At 39.8% G+C, this 22,573-nt stretch overlaps 1 protein-coding gene across 6 annotated transcripts in view; it reads right to left on the bottom strand.

Moving 5' to 3' along the window:
• Positions 1 to 22,573, bottom strand: part of PATJ (PATJ crumbs cell polarity complex component) — a 153,613-nt gene that overhangs the window by 9,772 nt on the left and 121,268 nt on the right. For all 6 annotated transcript variants that reach the window (XM_081193631.1, XM_081193630.1, XM_081193629.1 and 3 more), the window contains 9 exons: positions 21,627 to 21,757; positions 16,220 to 16,303; positions 9,851 to 10,044; positions 8,455 to 8,602; positions 8,168 to 8,254; positions 6,645 to 6,762; positions 5,528 to 5,568; positions 4,728 to 4,850; positions 2,374 to 2,478 (listed from right to left, as the gene is read on the bottom strand). In XM_081193631.1, coding sequence (XP_081049757.1) covers positions 2,374 to 2,478; positions 4,728 to 4,850; positions 5,528 to 5,568; positions 6,645 to 6,762; positions 8,168 to 8,254; positions 8,455 to 8,602; positions 9,851 to 10,044; positions 16,220 to 16,303; positions 21,627 to 21,757 — 1,031 coding nt within the window. The remainder of the gene's footprint in view (positions 1 to 2,373; positions 2,479 to 4,727; positions 4,851 to 5,527; positions 5,569 to 6,644; positions 6,763 to 8,167; positions 8,255 to 8,454; positions 8,603 to 9,850; positions 10,045 to 16,219; positions 16,304 to 21,626; positions 21,758 to 22,573) is intronic.

Raw genomic sequence — 22,573 nt, 5'->3', positions numbered from 1 at the left:
GGGATGAAATATTCCCGCAGGATCCTAATCTCCCATTTGCAAACAGCATTAACAAACTCCTTTGCCATCCTGCCCCAGGACATATCGACTATAAAGCTTTCCACACCAGTGGATACAATTATCTGACCTTTCATAGCCAGTGACTATGAGGTGGTTTAGCAGATAATAGAATTACTTAATGATGTGTCACTCATGATTATCAAATGATAGGATGAGTTCACTTCTGTGGTGTGGATTCATCAATGGGCAAATGAGAAGTACAGTTATTTAAAATGAAATATAACCATTTCCTAATCATCACATCCATTTTTTTGCTGATCTGTTTGGATACAGGAACGTAAACAAGACAAGCTGCACAATGACTCTTAAATGTCTTTTCTACAAAAAAAAGATTTTTTTTGGTAGAAATTTTAATTTTAATGCATATTTAATGCAAAAATTGAAAGTGAATAAATAACAATCAATTAAAATATGTGCATTGTATTATTTTTGTAGGTCAATTATTATTAAATAAGAACCATACTGCAGGGGGGAGAGGTAGCCTTTTAAAAGATGAACAACTGAACAATCTGCTTTTCTGGAAGTGTTGATACAACAGACATGTAATGAGTAACAGACATGACATGAGCAAGTATATTTAATCTTGCATCCCCATAGAATCTGGTTTCCTGCCATTCTAAAATAATACTGTTCTTATTTTGGGGACAGTGTAGGTATAATCACAATACTTCTGGTTGACAGCAGTAGTATGGTCATATGCCCAGCTCATGTCAGTGCTATTTTCTATTAACTTTCAAAGATGCAAACAAATGTCACTTCACTGTTTATTAACAACTATGGCATCTGCTCATAAAGTTCACCATCCAACTTCGGCTGGGATTTTTATTCTGGGCTTGTTCATGTGGTGATAATGGCGACCTCAGTTGCATTAGATTGGCTGTATCTAACAATTTTTTTTTTTGTTAATTTGCCAAGTTTCAATATTTTAAAATCTTGCTTAGAACCTGTTACTATTATTAGAACCTATTGCCCTGAGCACAGGCAGGCCTTACTTTATCAGATTAACTTCAACAAAATCTACATAAAGCAGATATGGATATGCTCCCCCAAAGTCACTTCCATTTTTCTTTTCCAACTAACATTCTACATTCCATGGCTACTGAGCATGTAAAGCCCTCTTTGGGCTCTTTTCTTAAATGGAGTTTTGCCCCTTACATTTTTTTAAAAAAATATTCTGTAAAGTTCTGCAAACATTTGGGTTTCCCTGAGAATCCTGATAGATCTCCTTCTCCAGTGGACCCCATTTTGGCTACAATCATGGCAGCATTCACTATATGGACTGAGTCTAACATAACCTCAGATAGTAGCTTTAATTTTGTCAGTTTACCATTTATTGCACTAGCAAAGGCATTTACAGATAAGACAAGAACTAGAACAGGAGCAGATTAGGGATGTTTTTAAATCCCATTTATATTCCTCCTAGAATTTGTGGTTTTGCATTCCTCTTTCTTGTGGAGTGGCACCAGTGAATTAGAAATTTGACTTTCTTCTGTTTTGCTATGCATTCATAACATTTATGGTTCCGCCCCCATATGGGTTATTGCTGAGAATGAACGCTTGTGTGAATTGCTTAAATCTGGGAGTGGGTGGTGGTGTGGTATTTAAAAGCGTTTAACTCCCTGCCCCATTATTTCCTTCCTTAGGGCAATGTGTATGACCCACCCCCTTCAACCCCTTTATCACGGCAACACTGTGAAATAAGTTGGGTTTTATTAAGAGCACGCCCATTTATTTATTTTTAGATGAGCTGTAAGCATGTTCATTAGCTCTGCTAAGAAAATAAATGCTTTTCCATACAAACACGAAGGGAGTGCCTCTTACTAGATAACACACCTTTTCCCTTCCTCCTGCCAAATTAAGATGATAGATCAATTGTACTATCCAAGTACTGCCACTTGGTTGATAACCAGCCATATATAGCAGTTCAAAAGAAGCAACGTTATTTCTTGTGCCCCCTCCTGCTTTGAAGAACAAATAAGGTTAACATGATGGGCAGCTCCATCAAACCTATGTAGCAAGAGGAGGGAATTTGGTTTTGTTTAAAAAGTGACAGAAACTGAAAGCCTAGATGATTTTTCATGTACAGGAAGAAGTCCCCTCTCCCCCTCAGTTTTATAAGATCATGTTCGCAGTGTGAATGGACAAGAATAAAGCACTCTTGAATGAAATAATTTCTTGCTTTCATCTTGCATAATTCAAATCAGCAAGAGCCTTGCCGTGCTGTGATGCCTTGCGCCACTGATGCTCAGCCTTTTCTTTAAAAACACCATTTATCTATCCTTGTGCAGCCGCATGTTCAATTTATCATCATACCTGCAGGATAATGCTCCCGAAAGCATTCTTCAGTAGATTAACTGCATCAGCGTGAGACAGCCCATCCAAAGGCTGCCCATTAATACTGACAATCCGATCGCCAACCTAAAAGGGAAAAAAAAGTACAATAGCTACAGAAAAATTGCTGGCATTAAGGAAAATTGGAAGAAAGCTCAACGTTTCTTGCAAGTTCTGACTCTGCATACTCATGCTTCCCGGTTATAGAAAGACAATAGAGATCTGCTATGTTTTGATCATTGAGTACTTTTCATAGGGAGGATAAAACACTCCTCCTGGAAGTAGTAGAACACAAACAAAGAGCTCCTACTTCACTGATAAATTTTGGAAGCAGAGAATTACACCAAAACACATCCTAAGTAGCAAAAGCCTATAGCAGTCCAAGCACATGCATGCGGCGCACAAAAGCACATTCTTTCAATATGCAGCGTCATGGGAGAAATCACATGATCTCTGGTAAATAGTATATCTGTGACCACAGATGTCAATGGGGTACATAGGAACCAATACATACTACTGAAGATATAGGGTTTAGTATTAATTTTCTGCAACAGCCTGTTTAATTTTCCATTTGTCTCACTTAAATAAAGCGTGACATAAATGGCATGACAGTTATCACTGGCCTCATCACCTCCACACAGAGTTCTAGCATTCACCTAAAGAAGCAGGTCGACCCAAACAGTCTTACAGCAGATCCAGATGAAGTTCAGTCTTGAGGCCAGTTCACACAGTGAAAAGGCAGCTTGTGTCCCCACACAATCTTCTTCCTATACACAAATTCATCCTGACATGTGGTACAGAGTAGAGTACTACTGCTATCATGGAAATCGCTGTAGGGTACATATGTGTACCAGTGGTGCACACAATATGGCTCCCCATGTTCCCAGGATAAGTTGTTGTTGTTTTCTGAGTGGGAAGAATTCCAGAGCTGTATAGTAAACAGTTGAAATGCGTCTCTGCAAGCTCTTTTTCTTTTAGCGAGAGTGCATGAACAGTTCAGGAAAGAAGGCACTTATATCTTATCTTGCTGTTTTTAGGCAACCATAATCTTTGTGGTACTTATACTTGCATCTTTACATCACTACAGTTAAGTATATTGATACAAAAGCTACAAAGATATTCTACCTTCAAAAATAAAAATAAAATGGTACTATTAACCAAATAGTAGGCACTAAATCTCGGAGCCATTTCAGGCAATCAAAACATGCTTCAGATTTCCACGGGAGACATTTCTTTTTTAAAAAAAAAGAGGTTATTTCTATGCATAGCTTTACTGAATACCCTAAACATTTAGGGCCAAGTAAGACATTCAGGATCTTTGCCACCCAGTGTATTCTGTGGGGTCCCAGGGGACTTGGGCTGTTTGCCAAAACAGCTGCTGCGACTTGGAAAGAGTTCCTATGGTTGCAGAAGCTGAAAAATACATGGTGGCAATGACAGAAATAATTGCTCTGAACCTATGGCTGTACCCGTGGATGTCCCGGGTCACAATTTAAGTTCTCTACACACACGTTTCATCAGGAAAGTCAAATAACATAGTGTTGAGCACATTTTAAGTGTCTGAAGTGGCTTCTCAATCACCAAATACTTGGTTAAATAGCAATCATATTTCTTAGAGTTAGGCAGAGAGGAAGGTACATAGAAGACAGACAATGGTCCAGTTTGCACATCATCTTAAACCAGAGTTTAAAACTAACTATAATTTAATGTGAGTGAAATAAACTGCCAAATCACAAGCAGTAAGCCAAGAACAATACTTATGTTTTGTTTGGAGGAAACATGAGCCCTGGTCCATGTGACATGACAAGCCAGGCTTTGGCTTTGCTGTGCCTGCAGTGCAGGATCAGGGGTGCAACACTATGGGAAATGCTGAGCAGTGTGCAACAGCAAACTGCTTGTTCACATGACATCACAGTTTGCTTTGAACTATGGTTTAATGTGAAGCACAAGCCAGGCCAGTGGATCTAGCACAAGACAATCCATATGGGTTTTAAGGAAATTCATAGAGACAATTTGTGTTCTTTCAGCTTCCTTGCTTTGTTGAAATGGCAGACTGCATGACATGACTCACACCCTTGGTTCCAGAAACCAGAGTCCATTTAAAAGGCAATTTTCTATTATTACTGTTATGCAATCACTCACAGTAGCTGACACAGGTGGTTTTGCTAATCAAAAGAAAGAAGCACATTTCACAATTAAAAATAGAATGGAAATGCCTGTCAGAGTATATCCAACAAAATATAACCCTTGCAGTTTTCTTGGGGGGGGGGGGGGATAAAATCAGCAACAAGAAAATAAAGACAATATATATGGATAATTTTATCTTTTTCACTTACTTTTAGTTTGTGTGTACGTGCTGCTACTCCACTGGCTTGAATCATGGCGATGAAAATTGGAATGTCTCCCAATGGGCTTCCTTTGCCCCCAGCTATACTGATACCAAGAGCATCATTTGGACCCTTAACAGAGAGGTTGGCAACATAACTATTTGTGTTGACATCATTCAAGACATTTAACACATGGGCCTTAGTAATTAATAAAACCATGCATGACAGTGATGCGAAATTTCTAGCAATTTCCTGTGCATCATTCAATATTGATTTAGCAACAACTAAGTACAGGAGATAATCCTTATGTGTGTATGGAAAGCCTGTTGAATTGGAGAAGTAAAACACAACCTAAAGGCAGCCACTGGTTCTTTTATATGAGACTCCTATTGATCCACAGAACCCTTAATTTGGTAGCAACTCATGCACATAAACTGCGGCAAGATGATGGCACATACATCACATACAAAGGCCACAACAAATAAAACTATACAATCTGACTACTACACCACTAGTAGGTATTAATATAATTTTACTAAGGATGGGTCAGCAAAATGGCCAAACTCTGTTTTGGTCCCATGTTCACATACAGCCCAAAGTGAGTTCATCACCTCTCATTAAAAAAAATAAAAATCTGCAAATAAAAACTGAACATTTATTTTTTTTAGAAACAAATGTAGAAATGTTTTGGGTTTGTTTTTTTTAAAGAAACAAACACGGCTAACTTTTACACACAGAAAGAACCGTATGTAGCTCCTTTCACTTAAAATAAGAACTAAATGCTTTGAAAAGTAAGAAAAGCCACTCACTCTTGTTATTTCCACAGTCCTCGGGCTCATATCTGTCCCAACTAATAAAGAAATGAACAATTAGTTTCTGTAATTAAGAGATAATGCCATCAGGAGATTATAGTCCCTGGTTGCCATTTCAAAATTATCACTGATGAAAAGCTTGTTTATGCCAGAGCAAGAAATACATTATGCAACTGGAAAAGGACTTAGTGCCTGCCATTCACCGAGCATGGAAGTGGGGAACCCATTATCCACTGAAGTGTGTTCAAGTGTATACCCCCAATAGACACAAGGTGACTGTCGCATATCTTTGCCCAGAGATGGTGATACAATATGGGTGTCCTTTGCCTAACTTTTGCTTTATTAGGTTTGTTGCAAATGACATAAATACTTGGGGTGTGCAACTGCACGCCTTGGAACCTAATTCAGTGCTTTGGAAAACAGCAAGCCCTGATCTGAAGTGCTTCGTAGGCTGACCAATGTAGTTTGGGGTCTGTTTGAATTTGCTCTCCGCCCTGATCACTATTGGGAGATTAAAAATGAGCTATAGGTTTTCTTGACGATGGGTGAAATGTGCAAGCGTAGTAGCTCTTGCTGAGTGCATAAAGTCTCCTACCTTATATTTTGGCGAGTGCACACCCCAAATAAATACCTTTCAATGCTTAACTACATACACTAAAACGTTCATAACTAGAATTAATTGCAGATATATTGGGGGGGGGGAACCATATAGCTGAAAAATTAAAGTCTGTTTGGGCTTTTCCTTCAGTATTTAGAAATGAGTTGGATATGCCAGTTGCCAATTACAAATTAAGTAGTTTATTGGGCCCTGAACCTTAGTAGGTAACAGCCAACTTTAGATGTTGCACAAAGTGGACTCAAAAAAGGAAAAACAGGACCTGGGCCACTTCAAATACAATGTGAGAAACTGTAATTAGCACATTAGAAACTCCTAATCATCTGCTCCATATTTCACAGGACTATTTCATATTTAGGAGTTATTGCTAAGAATTGCTTCCTTGCTACATACAGAAGTAAATACCTAACTAGGTTTTATAAATGAACAGAATAAGATGGCAGTGAACATTCAGCATAATTCACAGGGTTGTATTGGCTTGCAGGTTCTGTCCCATACCTGAGTTTCTGTGAGAGGAATCAGCAGACGACCTCTTAGTGCTGACAAAATTCTGTAAAGTGGAGATAACTGGAGCAAATGTAGGGTGAAAGTGGCTATTAACGCTGTGTTGGCTTATCTGAAATGCAAAGGCAAAACCGGTAAGGATGAAGGAAGGAACCAAGTTGTATTTTGTACCTGCAGAGGCTTCCAGTCCTCTGGAAGGCCATCCCCCACACAATGTATTACAGAAATCCAAAATGGAAGTTATCAGAGCTTTTCTTGTCCAGTATCCATCCATGGCCTCACTAAAGAATGAATAAATAATATCTGCAACCTGCTCCCCTCACTACAACATTGGATGAGAACTTCCAGAAGCACTGACAGACTGTGCTACTAACAGACAGCTGCTGACACTAATGTTAAACAGATAAGTCACATGATCACATGGAAGCACTTGTTTTTCTTTTACATATGGATGCCCAACATCTGTGTTTAAAAGAGGTTCAAAGAGACTGGATGGTAGTCAGACAACACAATTCTGCTTGGCTTCTTAACTCCAGGAAAGCTTTGAGAGGTTAGAACTCCTATGTGTTCTAATACAGCAAGAGTGTTTCACCGAAACATTTCATTCGCCAAGCAAATCTGGTGCCCAGCTGCCAAGTTTTAGCTGTGCAGTCTTGTGTGTGAAAAAATTGAAAACCTCCTCTAGCTAAACAGATTTTTAGGCCACAGAGTGCTAATGAAATTTCTGCAGAATCTGGATTAGTGCTCCTCAGGGTGCATGGAGAATTCATTAGCAGTAGCTGTCAGCTCTCTAGAGTTCTCTTCAAACTAGCAGGGAATAAGGCAAAGGAATAATACACATGTTGACTGGGAAGGTTGCAGTGCAGCAGTTCAGGTGAAACAAAATGAGAGCTTGGCACCTGGGTGTCTGCGACAGAAGGGCACACAGACTGGAAAATGACAGCAAGCGGAAACAGGAACTGGTGATAAATGACTTAGTTAACAATCTCCATGCTTTCCTGTGAAAATCCTAGCGATTGCTGGCCAGCTCTTTTAAGTCAGAATACAATACAGCCTTTTCTTTATTATTGGCACATGTTATTTGCATAATGTTGATACATGACTTTTTTCAACTGTTTCCCACATATTTTATTGCTGAAAAGCTTGCTAGACACATTGGTGGCTCCAAGTGGACCGAAGGGCAAGATAAAAGTGAAAACAAAATCTATTGTTCTCAGCCTGTCGGTGCAATTATTGATTTCATTTTTAAAAAGTACAAGTGCACAGTAAAATTGCCCATGTATTATGAAATGGAATGCCAAGCCATTTTCTGTCTCTTAAGGTGGCTGTATTGTCCAATGGTTAATACACAGACATCTGGGTCACCCAAAATATTGAAACAACAAGCTTGACTCTCTGGGTTACGACTATAGCTGGGTTGTAAAACCAATTTCCAGAATTACAAGGTCAAATCTTCACATCCTGAGTTTTATATCATCAGCTTCCCATTTCTTATTAATGCACCATCTGCCACTAACCTGACTGTTTTGAGATGTCTTCCGTGATGACAGCCAAGATCCAGCTTTCAGTCGTCCAATCTCTAGTTGTACAAGCCCTTGGGCACACTTTGGATATGCAAAGAAACGTACAGGATTTACACCCTGGTGGCTTTTTAATTTCCCCCCTAGATATATTACCCCCAGCCCCATGCAAACAATCATACTTTTGCCTAAACCACAACCACATGGTAATGTAAAAAAAATAAATTGGTTTCCAGAAGCCTTGCAAACATGATTTAGTGCTCAAGAATACACTATGCACTTACCTTAAGAATTGTAGCAACCACCTCTTGTGAAGCATGCCTTACATCCTCCCCATTGACAGACAAGATCTGATCCCCTTGAATTAGCCTCCCATCAAGGTCAGCGGCTCCTCCTTTTACGACGTCAGAGATAAATACTCCACTTCCATTTCTAACAGTTGAAAAGAAACACAGGCATTGCTGCACCACTAAAAATATTTTCTAAAAACAATTTGCACATTGTATGTTCTCTGTTGCTCTGCATTTTAGTCTAGATATCTAATGATACCTCCCCCTTTCTAGACTTTTTATCTGTTCTTATTTGATTTTTATGGTTGTACTACTGCTTAATGTGCTATATATACTGGTAATTTTCTGTTGTGGATTTTATTATTATTAACCAACAGGATATAACTGTAACAAGCAAATAAATAATTGTTAAAAGGTACATACAATTCCTAGGAATATAGGCATTTAGATATTGCTAACCAGGACAAGCTCCTGCCAACCTAGCAGTTCGAAAGCACGTCAAAGTGCAAGTAGATAAATAGGTACCGCTCTGGCGGGAAGGTAAACGGCATTTCCGTGCACTGCTCTGGTTTGCCAGAAGTGGCTTAGTCCTGCTGGCCACATGACTCGGAAGCTGTACGCCGGCTCCCTCGGCCAATAAAGCAAGATGAGTGCCGCCACCCCAGAGTCGGTCATGATTGGACCTAATGGTCAGGGGTCCCCTTTACCTTTATCCAGGACAAGCAACACAATGCAAATCCTGTCTTGAGTTTTAAGGAGCAGCTACTTGAATCACAGAATAATTATAGAGTTGGAAGGGACCATAAGCATCACCTAGGCCAACCCACTGTTGCTCAGTGTGGGGCTCGAACCCACAGCTCTGAGATTAAGAGTCTCATGTTGTCTACCGACTAAACTCTTCCTCTTAATGCTTGTTCATCAGACCAGACACTCGTCTTAAAATGAAAACACTGGTTTTCTTATGTGGCTAAATCATTCTTGCTATCGGTATACTCTCAGAAATCGATATACGGCGGTCAACATGATTACTTCCATATTTTAGATAGGGTGTTGAGAGAGTTAACAGCTTGCCTAAGGTTGCCTCGTGAGTCAGAAGCTGAGGTGACATTCTGACTGGCAGCTGTCATTACGCTACAGTAGCTCTCAGGTACTACGTTTGTCCTCCTAAATGTAAAAGGAAAATCAGATTCAGGTATAATGCATCTAATTGCATGTTTCACCTTTCTACTTGTAAAAAAGCTAAAGGTGTAACAACCATTACAAATATTGCACCTGTTCTGAAAGAGCACATAATCTTTGCAGCTTATTCTGTGGAGGGATCTTCAGTTTAAGAGAAGACAAGGCTCTGTAATGTTCTGCACACAGAGCTATGATTAAGTGTAACCCTTACCGTTTCCCAACAATGCTTAGCCCTAAGCCTCTGCCCATTTTCCTTTGTAAGTCTACATGGAAAATTTCCAAATTCTCTTCATCTTTATAATGAGCTTCATCTCTATACACAACCAGTTGTACTTTCTGAGGAGTCTGTCTCAAGGCTGTTATAGCATCTTCATGGCTGGCATTCCTCAAGTCTATGCCATTAACCTAGAATAAAACAGAAGCATATTATATTCTTTGCTTATTGGATTTTAATTAGTCTAGCAAAGTAATACTTCAGAACAAATCACAATTTCTATCATTAAAGAAGTCATATGAATAGAGGAAGCAACACTTTAGCAGCATTTCATGATAAAAATCATGTAGCCAGGAGGTCTGAAAGAGTCCCACTGCAAAATCCCAGAACTAGTCTAGTCATTCTTGTTCACTGATTAATACAATTCATTGTATTATTTCATTTTAGGTTGCAATTATAGAAAAGCAAGGTTAGAAGAGGCCAGATGTCCTCTAGCATACTCTTGTCACATGCCACCCTGATCTCCAAATGCTGGAAGGCACCAGGGTATGTGTTTCCTTTTGGACAATGAGGCACAGCAGAATCTGTGGTTATTTACACATATACACAACATGTGCTTAGATGGAGAGTGCAGAGCATTCATATCCCGATAGGGTCCTGTTCCTTCCACTGTTGCACCCTCAGATCCCAAACATTGTGTCTGACCCTCTTTGCAGTATAAAACAAGACAGCCCGCCTTGAGCTCTGGCTGGCCCCCACCCAGCTTGCAAAACTCACATTTCTCCCGTTAAGCTTACATCATCCAAACTGAAATCCTACACCCTTTAAACCCTCACTGTCTCTTCCCACTAACACACAGCTGGAGGAGGGGCTCCACCCCTCCTGGTCTGGCATAGTCTTCACCCTCCTAACAGCTTTCTGGATGGGTCAATAGCTCAGCCATTAATATCTTTGTTCCTCTTATAACCCACACTCAGCTGGCTATCCCAGGCTGGCCTGGCTCATTAGCATGAGATGAATCCAGCGGAGTTTGGCACAGTTTAATAAAACCTGGATTAATTCCAACTTTTAATAAATCCAGGAATTATGGGGAGAATCTAGCAGCCAGGAGTTTAGGGGATCCTTGCCCCCTCCCCCAGTTTATAACAGTACAGTGGTGCCTTGCAAGACGAAATTAATCCGTTCTGTGAGTCTCTTCGTCTTGCAGTTTTTTTGTCTTGCGAAGCACGGCTATTAGCGGCTTAGCGGCTATTAGCGGCTATTAACGGCTTAGCGGCTATTAACGGCTTAGCGGCTATTAACGGCTTAGCGGCTTTAAGAAAAAGGAAACACACTTGCAAGAACTCGCAAGACGTTTCGTCTTGCGAAGCAAGCCCATAGGGAAATTCGTCTTGCAGAACGACTCAAAAAACGGAAAACTCTTTCGTCTTGCGCGTTTTTCATCTTGCGAGGCATTCGTCTTGCGAGGTACCACTGTACTCTGTAATGTGGTCAGTTACCTTTATGTTTACCTTATCTGAAGCATAACCATTTTTAAAAATGTTTGGTCATGAACATACATAGCATCCATTTTTAGTTTCTGATGAAGTAAGAATTTTTAAGCATACATTAGGGAGAACTATCATCCATGGATCCCCTTACGAGTTCTATGGGAAACTTTCCTAGCATTTTATAGTACAAATTCAGCATGTCTGAAGTCTATTCAGTAGACTCCTTTTTGAAATATAGAGTAATTATCATCATCAATCACCCACCCTCCATCCTAAGATCCCAGGGTGGGTAATAAATTTAAGCAACAATGATTTACCTGCTTTAAAAAAAAGGGGTCACAGGGATGGAAGACGGTTTTGATTGGTCCACTTTTCACAGTGGACCAGCCCATTCAAACATTCCCAAACTTGGTCACTGATCAGAACACAACTTCCAGTTAGACTGTGAACTTCTCTACATTTTGTGATGTGGTTTCAGCATGCAAAGAATGTCCACAAAAAAGGATATTTCATGGGGAGAATGTATTGGAAAAAGTGTATTTTACATAGAAAGTGAGGACGCGGGTGGCGCTGTGGGTTAAACCACAGAGCCTAGGACTTGCCGATCAGAAGGTCAGCGGTTCAAATCCTGTTGCTCGGTCCCTGCTCCTGCCAACCTAGCAGTTCGAAAGCACGTCAGAGTGCAAGTAGATAAATAGGTACTGCTCCGGCGGGAAGGTAAACAGCGTTTCCGTGTGCTGCTCTAGTTCGCCAGAAGCGGCTTAGTCATGCTGGCCACATGACCTGGAAGCTGTACGCTGGCTCCCTCGGCCAATAAAGCAAGATGAGCGCCACAACCCCAGAGTCAGTCACGACTGGATCTAATGGTCGGGATCCCCTTTACCCTTACATAGAAAGTGCATATAAAATCGATACAATTTAAATGCACACTTTCTGTGTATTCTTTTAAAAAATCCACACAACTGGACTGAATGGACCTATGATTCTGTGTCAGCAAAACTGAAACTGGACAGAAATAGACTGGTCTATTTAACCCTAGCTGATGCCTTAGAAATTCCACATACCATTCTGAGACCACCTTGAAAATGCAAATTTCCCATTATTCTTTACACTAGCCACCAAAACAGAGGGATGTAGACTTAATATCTGCTTACAATGTGGAGGGCTAAGACTCTTCTTTTTTGTAAACATGTTAGAACTCATATACCAGTAGCTGTTTAGCCATTATTTGCAACCAGTGTTCTTTTTCTGTTAAGATTTAGGCAATTCAATAATTTGAATCATAAGAGAATAATTTTTCTAGATTCCAATAGATGGCACACCAGACCACCACTGCAACTTTAAATTGCTCTTAAAACTAATGCTACAGTTAAAACATTTCAGTTTAATGAACAGAGTCAGGTTCACTATTTTATTTTTAAACATTTTCTTTAGTTTTTACCTGGACCAATTTTCTGTTTGATTTACCCTGGACACCAAAGTGATCTCTAGTAACATGCATCAAAGCCCCCAGGAGCCTGATTCCCGGAATTTCACTCTGGTCTGGTAGCTATGTTCTTCTCTTAAACTCAAAGGCCATGTAGTTAGGATATATGGGATTATGCAGTAAACTTTAACTAGTGGAGTTTTGGTGGAGCACTGCAGCCCTCAGCAATGGTTAAATTGTAGATAACTTTAATCTTGCATATTGTAAGCTTCATATTGTATGTAATAGTATTTTCCTTTCTCAATAATTCATTCATGTATAATGTGCCCTTGATACTATTAAGCTTATACTTTTTATAAACCAAAATGCATTCACCGGTTTTCTGATGATGCATTTAAAATAAATCTTTCCAAACAGATTTTGGCCTATCGGTCACCACCCTCTTGCCTACCAGGCAAAATTAAGAACCTTATTTTTATAAGGCACATGGATGTTTGCTTCCTTTAGATGAATAGCACTTGATTTCACCTTGAAATGTTGCCAGTTATTATCCAGGTGTCTCATCCCCTGTTTTCATCCCAGGACCGCAATGCCACTGATTACATGATTTCTCTTGGAAACAGTGGAGAATATTCAACAGAAACCCAATAACCGATTTTATTGTTGAACCTCTTCCGTACAAAAATAACTTTAGCCTTCATCATAAAATGAGCCACAAAGCCTGCTCAGCCTCCGCTGATCTTGCTCTCTGCAGTATAGAGAGATGGAGGGCCAGTGTTCGCTGAAGACTTTAGTATGTGTGAACTGCAGCAATTAGACACACACCTGACAACCTGCAAAATCTCAGTGCAAACATGCACTGTGAAAAGAAATATGCACACGCACCTTGTGAATTCAGAGAAAAATAAAAAGACATGCTACCTATAAGTACTGTAACCAGAAAGTATGGGGTGAGGCATGGGTGTATATTTACATCATGGATGTGTGCGTGTTCATGTGCATACAGACATCCATGCTCATATGCCTGGCTTTGACAAGGCAAATCAATAAAACTTAAATGAATGTAGTGCTGTACACTAAATTCTTAGATGAGTTCTAATGGCCGCAAACTGTACCAAGCACCAGGGCATGCAATGGCCGCATACCTGAGACTCCAGGGGAGTGGCAGTTTGGGGTCTGATACGGCCCAGTCTTGGGGCCAAATGTTGCACAATGTGGCCACTGGGGGACACCAGAGCCTCTCCGCAGGGCCACATCGCTTGGTGCACCCATTTAAATGGGCCAATCATAGTGAGCTGAGGGGTGTGCTTGCGGCAGCCGTTCTGGCTTCACTCAGGTTTGCCTATTCATTATACAGTGGTACCTCTGTTTTCAAGCGTCTCAGAAGCCAAATGTTTTGGTTTTCGAACGTCAAAAACCCAAAAGTAATTGCTTCCATTTTTGAACGCGCCCTGGAAGTCAAACAGTTTCTGCTGTGTGTTTTTCTTTTTTCTCCATTGACTTTGCCGACCGCCCTTTGCGCCGCAGTTGTCGAATGTTTCGGAAGTCGAACGGTTTTCCGGAATGGAATACGTTCGACAGTCAAGGTACCACTGTAAGTTATAGGCCTCCCTGCTCAGATCATTGCAGGATTTCGCATCCACCTGCCTTGTTTCTGATTAGTCCACCCAAAGTTGAGCGAGCAGGTTGGGGGTGGGGTGGACCTTGCTATGGAATAATCAATCGCTGAATTTGGGAGCAGGGAATAATTTTGTTCCTGCAGACAATTGGCCACGCTGTGGGATTTTGCCTCCCTCAGAGCAATCATCATAACTTCGGGCAGGTGAGTCATTGGGCTGGATCACAAGCTTATTGTATACCCTACCAAAGCGAACTGGGAAAACGTGCTTCTGCCCAGGAGTCCACATGGCCACTGATGGACCATAGCACCCTTCCAGGTGACGGCCCTAATGGGTTCACTCTAATTTGATGTATGGCATAGGGTGACTCTCGATCTAGGTGGTTTTTTTTAATCAACCAGTAGGAGAGTTGGTTGATACCCATTGCCTTCGTCAAAGCCTACTTACAGCTGTAATCAATAAAAGTTGTGGCCAGTTTCAATTCAATACTGATGTCCTGTGTCTTATTTCTACCCTTGGCTGGCCCTGCGCCATGCCACATGCACGCGCTTTTTGCACCTGGGTCTGCAAACATGTTTCCTGTATGGTCCATTAACAATCTATTGGTTGATATGTCCATTCTGCTATTAATGACACATTACTGTGATACACAGCTGTTATTTAAGAATAGCAGCCAAAACAAGAAACATTCGGTGAAAGAGCTGTTAAGAGTAATTCCCAAGCAGCCCTCAATGTTTTTCTAACCTCCTTACATGGAAGCCCTAATAGGTGGACTGGGAATTTCTCTTGACTTGACAGTGAGGTACTTCTATCCACTCTGCAACCATCATGAATGGACTTCTTTTCTAAGCTACAATCAAACACCAGCTTTTTTCTTAACCCTTCCTTACCTGACATCTTAATGCAAGACACATGAAAAATCAGTAATGTTCATAAAGTGGCTTGTAAAAAACACACACTCTCAGTTGCTATGAAGATGAGTTACAGAAGATAAAAACAGCTTCTGTTAATTTCAGTTAATAGATACAAGATTTTAAATACAGTTTTAAATACAGTGGTACCTCGAGTTACATATGCTTCAGGTTACATACGCTTCAGGTTACAGACTCCGCTAACCCAGAAATAGTGCTTCAGGTTAAGAACTTTGCTTGAGGATGAGAACAGAAATCGGGCTCCGGCGGCGCGGCAGCAGCAGGAGGCCCCATTAGCTAAAGTGGTGCTTCAGGTTAAGAACAGTTTCAGGTTAAGTACGGACCTCCGGAACGAATTAAGTACTTAAATTAAAATGGGCTGGTTAAATAAAGTTCGGGATTTGTTATCAGTGGCTAAACTGACAGCTCATCAAAAAGAAAGATGGTAAATAGAAATCATTTTGTGACATATGGTGACACGTGATATAACATTTATCATCTCATGACACTAATGCCTATTGTCTAAATTTTTAAATCGAACATGAGAATGCTGTTGCATATCTGATGAAAAGCAAAAAGTTGTTTGGCAATGAAATTTATGTTTACAATATGTTCATAATTTGCATTCATATGTTTTAGCCTGTATTTTATATATTTGCAATGTGATAAATATACATATGTATTTTTTAAAATACAAAATGTTAAAGAAATCTGATCAATAGATGCGTATGGATCTCAGCATTTTAAGTAGATGCAGAAGTAGATCAAATCCACATTATCTATTATTATTTAGATTAGAAGTTGATTTAGAAGTTGATTATTTCAGCCATGTTTCTTGTACAATGCATGGTTTTCCCTCTTAAAATATTGGTTTTGTATGGAACATAGAAACATTTGCAGAGTTAAATAATGAATCTTACCTCAAGGATTTGATCACCAGCCCAAAGTCGGCCATCTCTAGCCGCTGCTCCTTCTTCATAAACTTCATGTATTACAATAGCATCCTAACGGAACACATAATCTCAGTATCAATGCTTATATATTAAAAGTAAGTTCCGAGACCACAGTCCAGAATGCAGAACTGACATGAAAATACTGTGACCTTTCCTATCATCGTCATTTTCATGTACCCCACCCATCTGACTGGGTTGCCCCAGCCACATATATTACGCTGATGATCTCTTAACCATTGTGGCAAAATACCGAGCGTGTTGCAAGATCACTTACAGAGGCACACATTTCCCCAGAACAACTATAACCACATAGTGGGCAACTTTAACCAGCTTCATACCATGCTTTCATGTATTTGTTAAGGTGGAAACCTGGTCAGTAAGTTTTAATCAGGGTTAATATTGTTGAAAGAGGATGGAATTCACTTTGAATGGAACATGCAGTTCTGTAGCCTCAAGGTGTACTGTGATTAGCAGCACTGGTTGCCAATTTGTTTCTGGGTCTAATTTGCAGTGCTGGTTTTGACATTATTTCAGACCTTAGGATTGTCATCTGAGGCTCTTTGTGCAAAGGAGATCCAGTGGGTGACAATGAAATAACATTTCTCCCCTAAAGTAGTTCCTTGTCTATGGAATGCTCTCCCCAGAGAGGCCCGCCTGACACCAACTTTATCAGCATTTCAGCATCAGACCAATATGTTTTGGGTGGTATTTAGCTGCCCAGAGTGGCTGGGGAAACTCAGCCAGATGGGTGGGGTATAAATAAATTATTATTATTATTATTATTATTATTATTATTATTATTATTATTATTATTATTATTATTATTTCTGAACATTTTGGCAGCACCAATGACTGGACATTTTTACTCTATGTATTTTTAACACGCTTGTGTATTTTTATTACAGCATTATATCTGCCACAGCCACTAAGGTAAAAGGGGATTTCTTCTTCTTTTCAGTGCAAGAATCCAGATTTTGGCTAACACTAGCCATAATTTGGATAATTATTCTGTGTAATACTTCCACCATATTATACACAGCTAGGCATGAGTGAAATCTGAACTCCAAGTCAACTTGCATTTTCAGTCCTGCATGCTTAACTTTTATAATTTAATATAAACTTATAATATATAATTTAAAACCATGGTGTTATGAGTAATGGCTGTTTTAAGGCCTTCACAGGGGTGTTCAGCCTTGTACAGCGTGGCTGCAAGTTAAATCCACCACAATAAATGAATTTGAAAAATATATTAACTTTATTACCAAGGCTGGAAAATATAGGCAGCAGCAGATGTTGCTTTAGGGAATGTTTCAGTGATATACACTTATTGTCAGCAGTAGACACCCCCCAAAAAGGAGGGGGGAACACTTCAAACAGCACATTTTTTATCATTTCACCAGCAATGCCATTTGTTTTGAAATGGAATGCCACATACTCCCACGGAATATTCCCAAGCTATCAGTTTTAACAACCAGCCATACAAAATTGAGAAGGATGCACATACTCTGGAGGATAAGCTAAGAATTCAAAAACTGTATTTAAAAACCGGAGAGCTGTGCAGATAGCAACAGAAGGTTAAATTTGGAAGGAAGAAAGAATATGGGGAAAAATGCAGGGACAAGTATAAAATAGGAATAAATGTCTAGGCAGCCACATTTCTGACGTTGGTTTAGGGGTTATAATGAGCAAAGAACTGAGCATCAATCAAAAGCATGCTGTGTCATGACAAGGTCAACATCGTTCTAGCTTGCATCAACAAGAGAACTGCTTCTAAGACTAGGGAGTGCCTATGAGGTCATAAATTGAGAGTGCTGTCTGTGTCCCATCCTTGGTACAACAGGTAGAAAAAAGATTCTTGACAACCAGAATGCTCATGTCACAAAGCTCTATTTCTCCATAACATTGGAATCAGGAAAGGGTGTGAAAGCTCTGGATTGGCATCTGAAGGGCTGATAAACTATGCTTGAAGAAGGAGGCTCTTTGGGTGGTTCCCACATTTGGGAACTATACAAGGTACCTGTTCTGGGTGGGGCTGCACTCCCTCTGAAGGAGCAGGTGTGCTGCTTGGGGGTACTCCTAGTTACATCGTTGTTACCAGAGGTCCAAATGTCCTCGGTGACTAGGAGCGACTTTTACCAGCTTTGCCTCGTTCACCAGCTAAAGCCATTCCTGGACAGAGATACCCTGCCCACTTTGGTCCATGCAGTGATAACCTCAATACTGGATTACTGTAATGCGTTCTATGTGGGGCTGCCCATGGGTCTGATTTGGAAGTTGCACAGGCTGCTCATCTACTACTGAGACAGGCTCATGGTCCTTGCATTGATTTACATCACCTGAACCATTATATCCTAGTTTGATTGTGGAGATAATCTGCAGGAGCACTGTTGGTCACTCCCCGAGCTGGAAAGGCTAATTTGACAACAAGAAGACCCAAAGCCTTTATAACTAGGATATAATGGCTCTCCCAATGGAAACTGGCTCTACTGGTGGAAAGCTTTACCAAGAAAGATTAAGCAGGTAGTTTCTGTTTCAACTTTTAAAGGCCAGCTGACAACTTCTGTATTCTGCTGCTGCTATTATTATTATTATTATTATTATTATTATTATTATTATTATTATTATTTTATTTGCTGCCCATCTGACTGGGTTGCCCCAGCCACTGCTAGTCCTACGCAGGCAATTAAGAATAAATCTTTCCACAATAGTTAATTGATGTCTGTTTTAACCTCTTTATATGGTTTTTACTGTATGGGTTTATGTATTTTTGTTACCTGCTTTGATCTTTTCAACAAAATAGTGATTTATAAATATGTTTTAGCAAGTTTTTACTGAGTCTTAAGCACATAAGCATGTGATAGGAACAGTAAAATCTACACAAAATAATGCTCCAGAGTGGCTTTCAGAGCTAATTCTAATGAAAATGAACAGGTTTCATTTATTCAGTAACATGGAATTTGCTTTCTGTTTAAAGTTATTCATCACAGGAAGAGCAGTCAGCAGGAGGTCACAGAATGTGCTCAGTTTTAAAAAACATTTAAATGAAATAGCACTACATCACTCAGGGCAAGGTGACATGAAGTGAGAAAGACATGGAGGAGGAAGAAAATATTAATATCCTTGCCTGAAAGCAAGTATTGTGATAAAGATATGGATGGAGTTGGGTTTTTTTTACGCTTCCTCCTTTGCAGTCCCGCTAACAGTATTTACAACCACTCTGCTTTAGCAAAAAGTCAAGGTCTCATGTCAAACTTCTGGTTTGTTTCTATGCAATGAGTGATCATGTATTTACGGAACACTGGATTCATTTGCAGTACAAATTACTGCTGAATGAAAAAAATGCTTAAGGTGTGTGGTCAAATTGCTAATGCATTTACCGAAATAAAAAAGCAGTTTAAATTTTATTAAGCATGCTCCCATAACTGTATAATTTTCACAAGAATAGTGAAAAATGCAGCTGGAATGGCCACAAAGCAGGAGAAGGATTTCTCTTACAACCAGCTTTTCAGACCCCCCTTGTTATATGAAGGTTGTAAGATCCAGTCCTACAGCCTAATGATAGCTGTGTGGATTCACTGTTGTACAAACTATACTTTAGTCTTCAACAGGTGAATCAGGCCAAATACCAGGTTGCAGCTTGACCTAAAATGGCTCGTAGCTACAGCATTCCTATCATACAAATGAATGATTTTTTTAAAAATTAAGAAGTTGGTGCCCAATGCTTGTTTGGACTGAAGGTTGGCCCCTGGTCTCAAAAGGATGAAAATTGCTAAACTGTAGCTTTATGACGTAACAATGGGCAAAAAATATGAACCATATTTTTCCAGTCTTCTGAGACATGCCTGTGGAGAGCAAGGAGGCAGCAGACAGGAAGCTGGTAGAAATTTCATTTCTCCTATACAAAACATGATTATTTTGTAAAAAGCCCAACAATACCCAAGTAATATCATCCAAAGATAGGAACTCTCAATCTGCATTTTGACAATAAAAGTCAAACTTTCAAAAAGGGATTTTTCAATGAAGAAATCTGTTAATCCATGGGAACAGTTTTCACATATTTCTAATAAGAACCTACGTATGTTTTTACACCTCCAGTGATTTTATGCAATTTTGACACTGATACTGAAGTTCACACTTTCAAAAGCTTATCTTTGGTGAAAAAAGCTATTATATTTAGTCTCCTGCCCCTATCTTTTAACCATATACTTAAGAGAAAATCTAAGCGCACATGTCTGGTACTCGACATTCATCAGAAAAAGGAAGCATCAAATATGCAACAGCAGATCAAGCTAAGTGCATAGTGTGTACAGTTAAGGTTAAGCTATGCTGCGTTAAGGGAATTTATGCACAACTTAGATAGATTTAAGAGGGGATTAGACAAATTCATAGAGGATAAGGCTGTCAAAGGCTAATACTCATGATGGCTATATACTATCTCCAAGATCAGAGGCAGCATGACTCTGAACACCACTTGCTAGTGAATCGCAGCAGGAAAGAGTTATTGCCTTCATCTCTTTTTGGGGTGGGCTTTCCATAAGCATGTGGCTGGCCAGTGTAGGAACAGGACGCTAGCCTCTGGGTCTTTGGTCTGCTCCAGCAGCAATCTTCTAATGCTCTTACGAAGAGGATGGCAAGGAAATGAGGTTATGTGATTTGGTATATTGACTGCTGCTTTCTCTCATATACATTTTAATTATAGCTGTTGCTTTCCTAGCCATATTTGCTGAAAGGCCCCAATCAAATGGAGTATATTCTTCATTTTCTATAACTTTTCACACTGAAATTTCTGCTAATTCTATATTTGTAATAGAATTCTGTTTTGTTTGCTTCAAACAAACCATTTACTGAAGAGAAGGTCTATTCTTGACTTACTAAAATGCTTGTTTGGAGCAAAAGTAACCAAAATTGAATTAGTTCAGGTGTAACAGCAAGTCAAAGATTTGTGAAGAAGGAAAAGCTAAGCTGGAGTGATCTATGCATTACTCATAATGCATAGAACATTAATGGCTTACTGTATCTACCTAAATTACCATTTTTTATTCACATTGAATTCATTTTTAATTGGTGGGAAATAAGCTAAATATATAAGCAATAAGTAAAATAGCAGCTTCTTGTGTTTTAAAGACATGCACAACAGAGAATGCTTAGACTATAAGAAGGTGATCATACATCTACTCATACATATTGGTCATGACATGCTTTCATTAAATTTGTGGCTATATTAGTATCCACCAGTGTCCTTTGTTAAAGGAACATCCAAGTGTACATGTCAAACATGTATTATGGAATTTCCACATTTCTTTCTTTCATTGTACCAAAAATGGAGTAGCTTTGAGATTCATGAATAGTATTCCAAAACCACCAAACAACTTACAAGTGGTGTATCCTTTCCTCCTACAATACTGAGACCAAGGCCTGATCGCCCCTTGGAGATTTCCAGAGTCATTTCTTGTCCAGGAACTATTGGGCATGTTGCTGGATCCACCAGAGGAAGCGGAAAGCCACCTGCAACAAATGATAAAATGTACCAGTGAACAAAAGCACCATTGCCAAACAAAGAAAGAAGCTGCAGAGGAAGAAGAAGAGAAGAAGAGTTTGGATTTGATATCCCGCCTTTCACTCCCCTTCAGGAGTCTCAAAGCGGCTAACATTCTCCTTTCCCTTCCTCCCCCACAACAAACACTCTGTGAGGAGAGTGGGGCTGAGAGACTTCACAGAAGTGTGACTGGCCCAAGGTCACCCAGCAGCTGCATGTGGAGGAGCGGAGACACGAACCCGGTTTCCCAGATTACGTGACTACCGCTCTTAACCACTACACCACACTGGCTCTCAGTGTCGAAAATTGTTGTGCACCTGCATCAAATTCTTGTGATTTGAGGTCTGCTGCTTTGGATGCAATTTCACAATTCACATGCAAGTTAACGTTTAGGGAAGGTGACACACCATTCTGATAAGCTAGGGCACTCGTTATATCTAGCTGCACACACATGCTCGCTCACACTCACACATCAGATCCTCTTCTGGATCTTCTGCTACCTGAAGGGCAGTCAAGATCTTGCTTTTCACAGCTGTTGACAAGTTTATTTACTCATAATATTGGTTTATTCATACAAGCAGTGTGACAGAAGTTCACAATTCTCAGCTGTAGCAACCTCTGTTATTTATTAATACATTATCGAATTTTGGTGATTGCAGAATTAGCAGGGCTGAGATTTCTGAGCCCTGATCTCAGCAGTTATACTGCTCATGCATCATTCTTATGAGTGAAGGAGGACAGCAACGCCTGGTCTTTCCATGCAGCAGAGTGAGGTGGTAGATCAA

This window comes from Podarcis bocagei (genome assembly GCF_964188305.1).
Source record: "Podarcis bocagei genome assembly, chromosome: 5".
In the NCBI taxonomy this organism is placed as follows: domain Eukaryota; kingdom Metazoa; phylum Chordata; class Lepidosauria; order Squamata; family Lacertidae; genus Podarcis; species Podarcis bocagei.
Note: the sequence above shows the minus strand (reverse complement) of the source record. Positions and strands in the feature narration are given on the sequence as shown.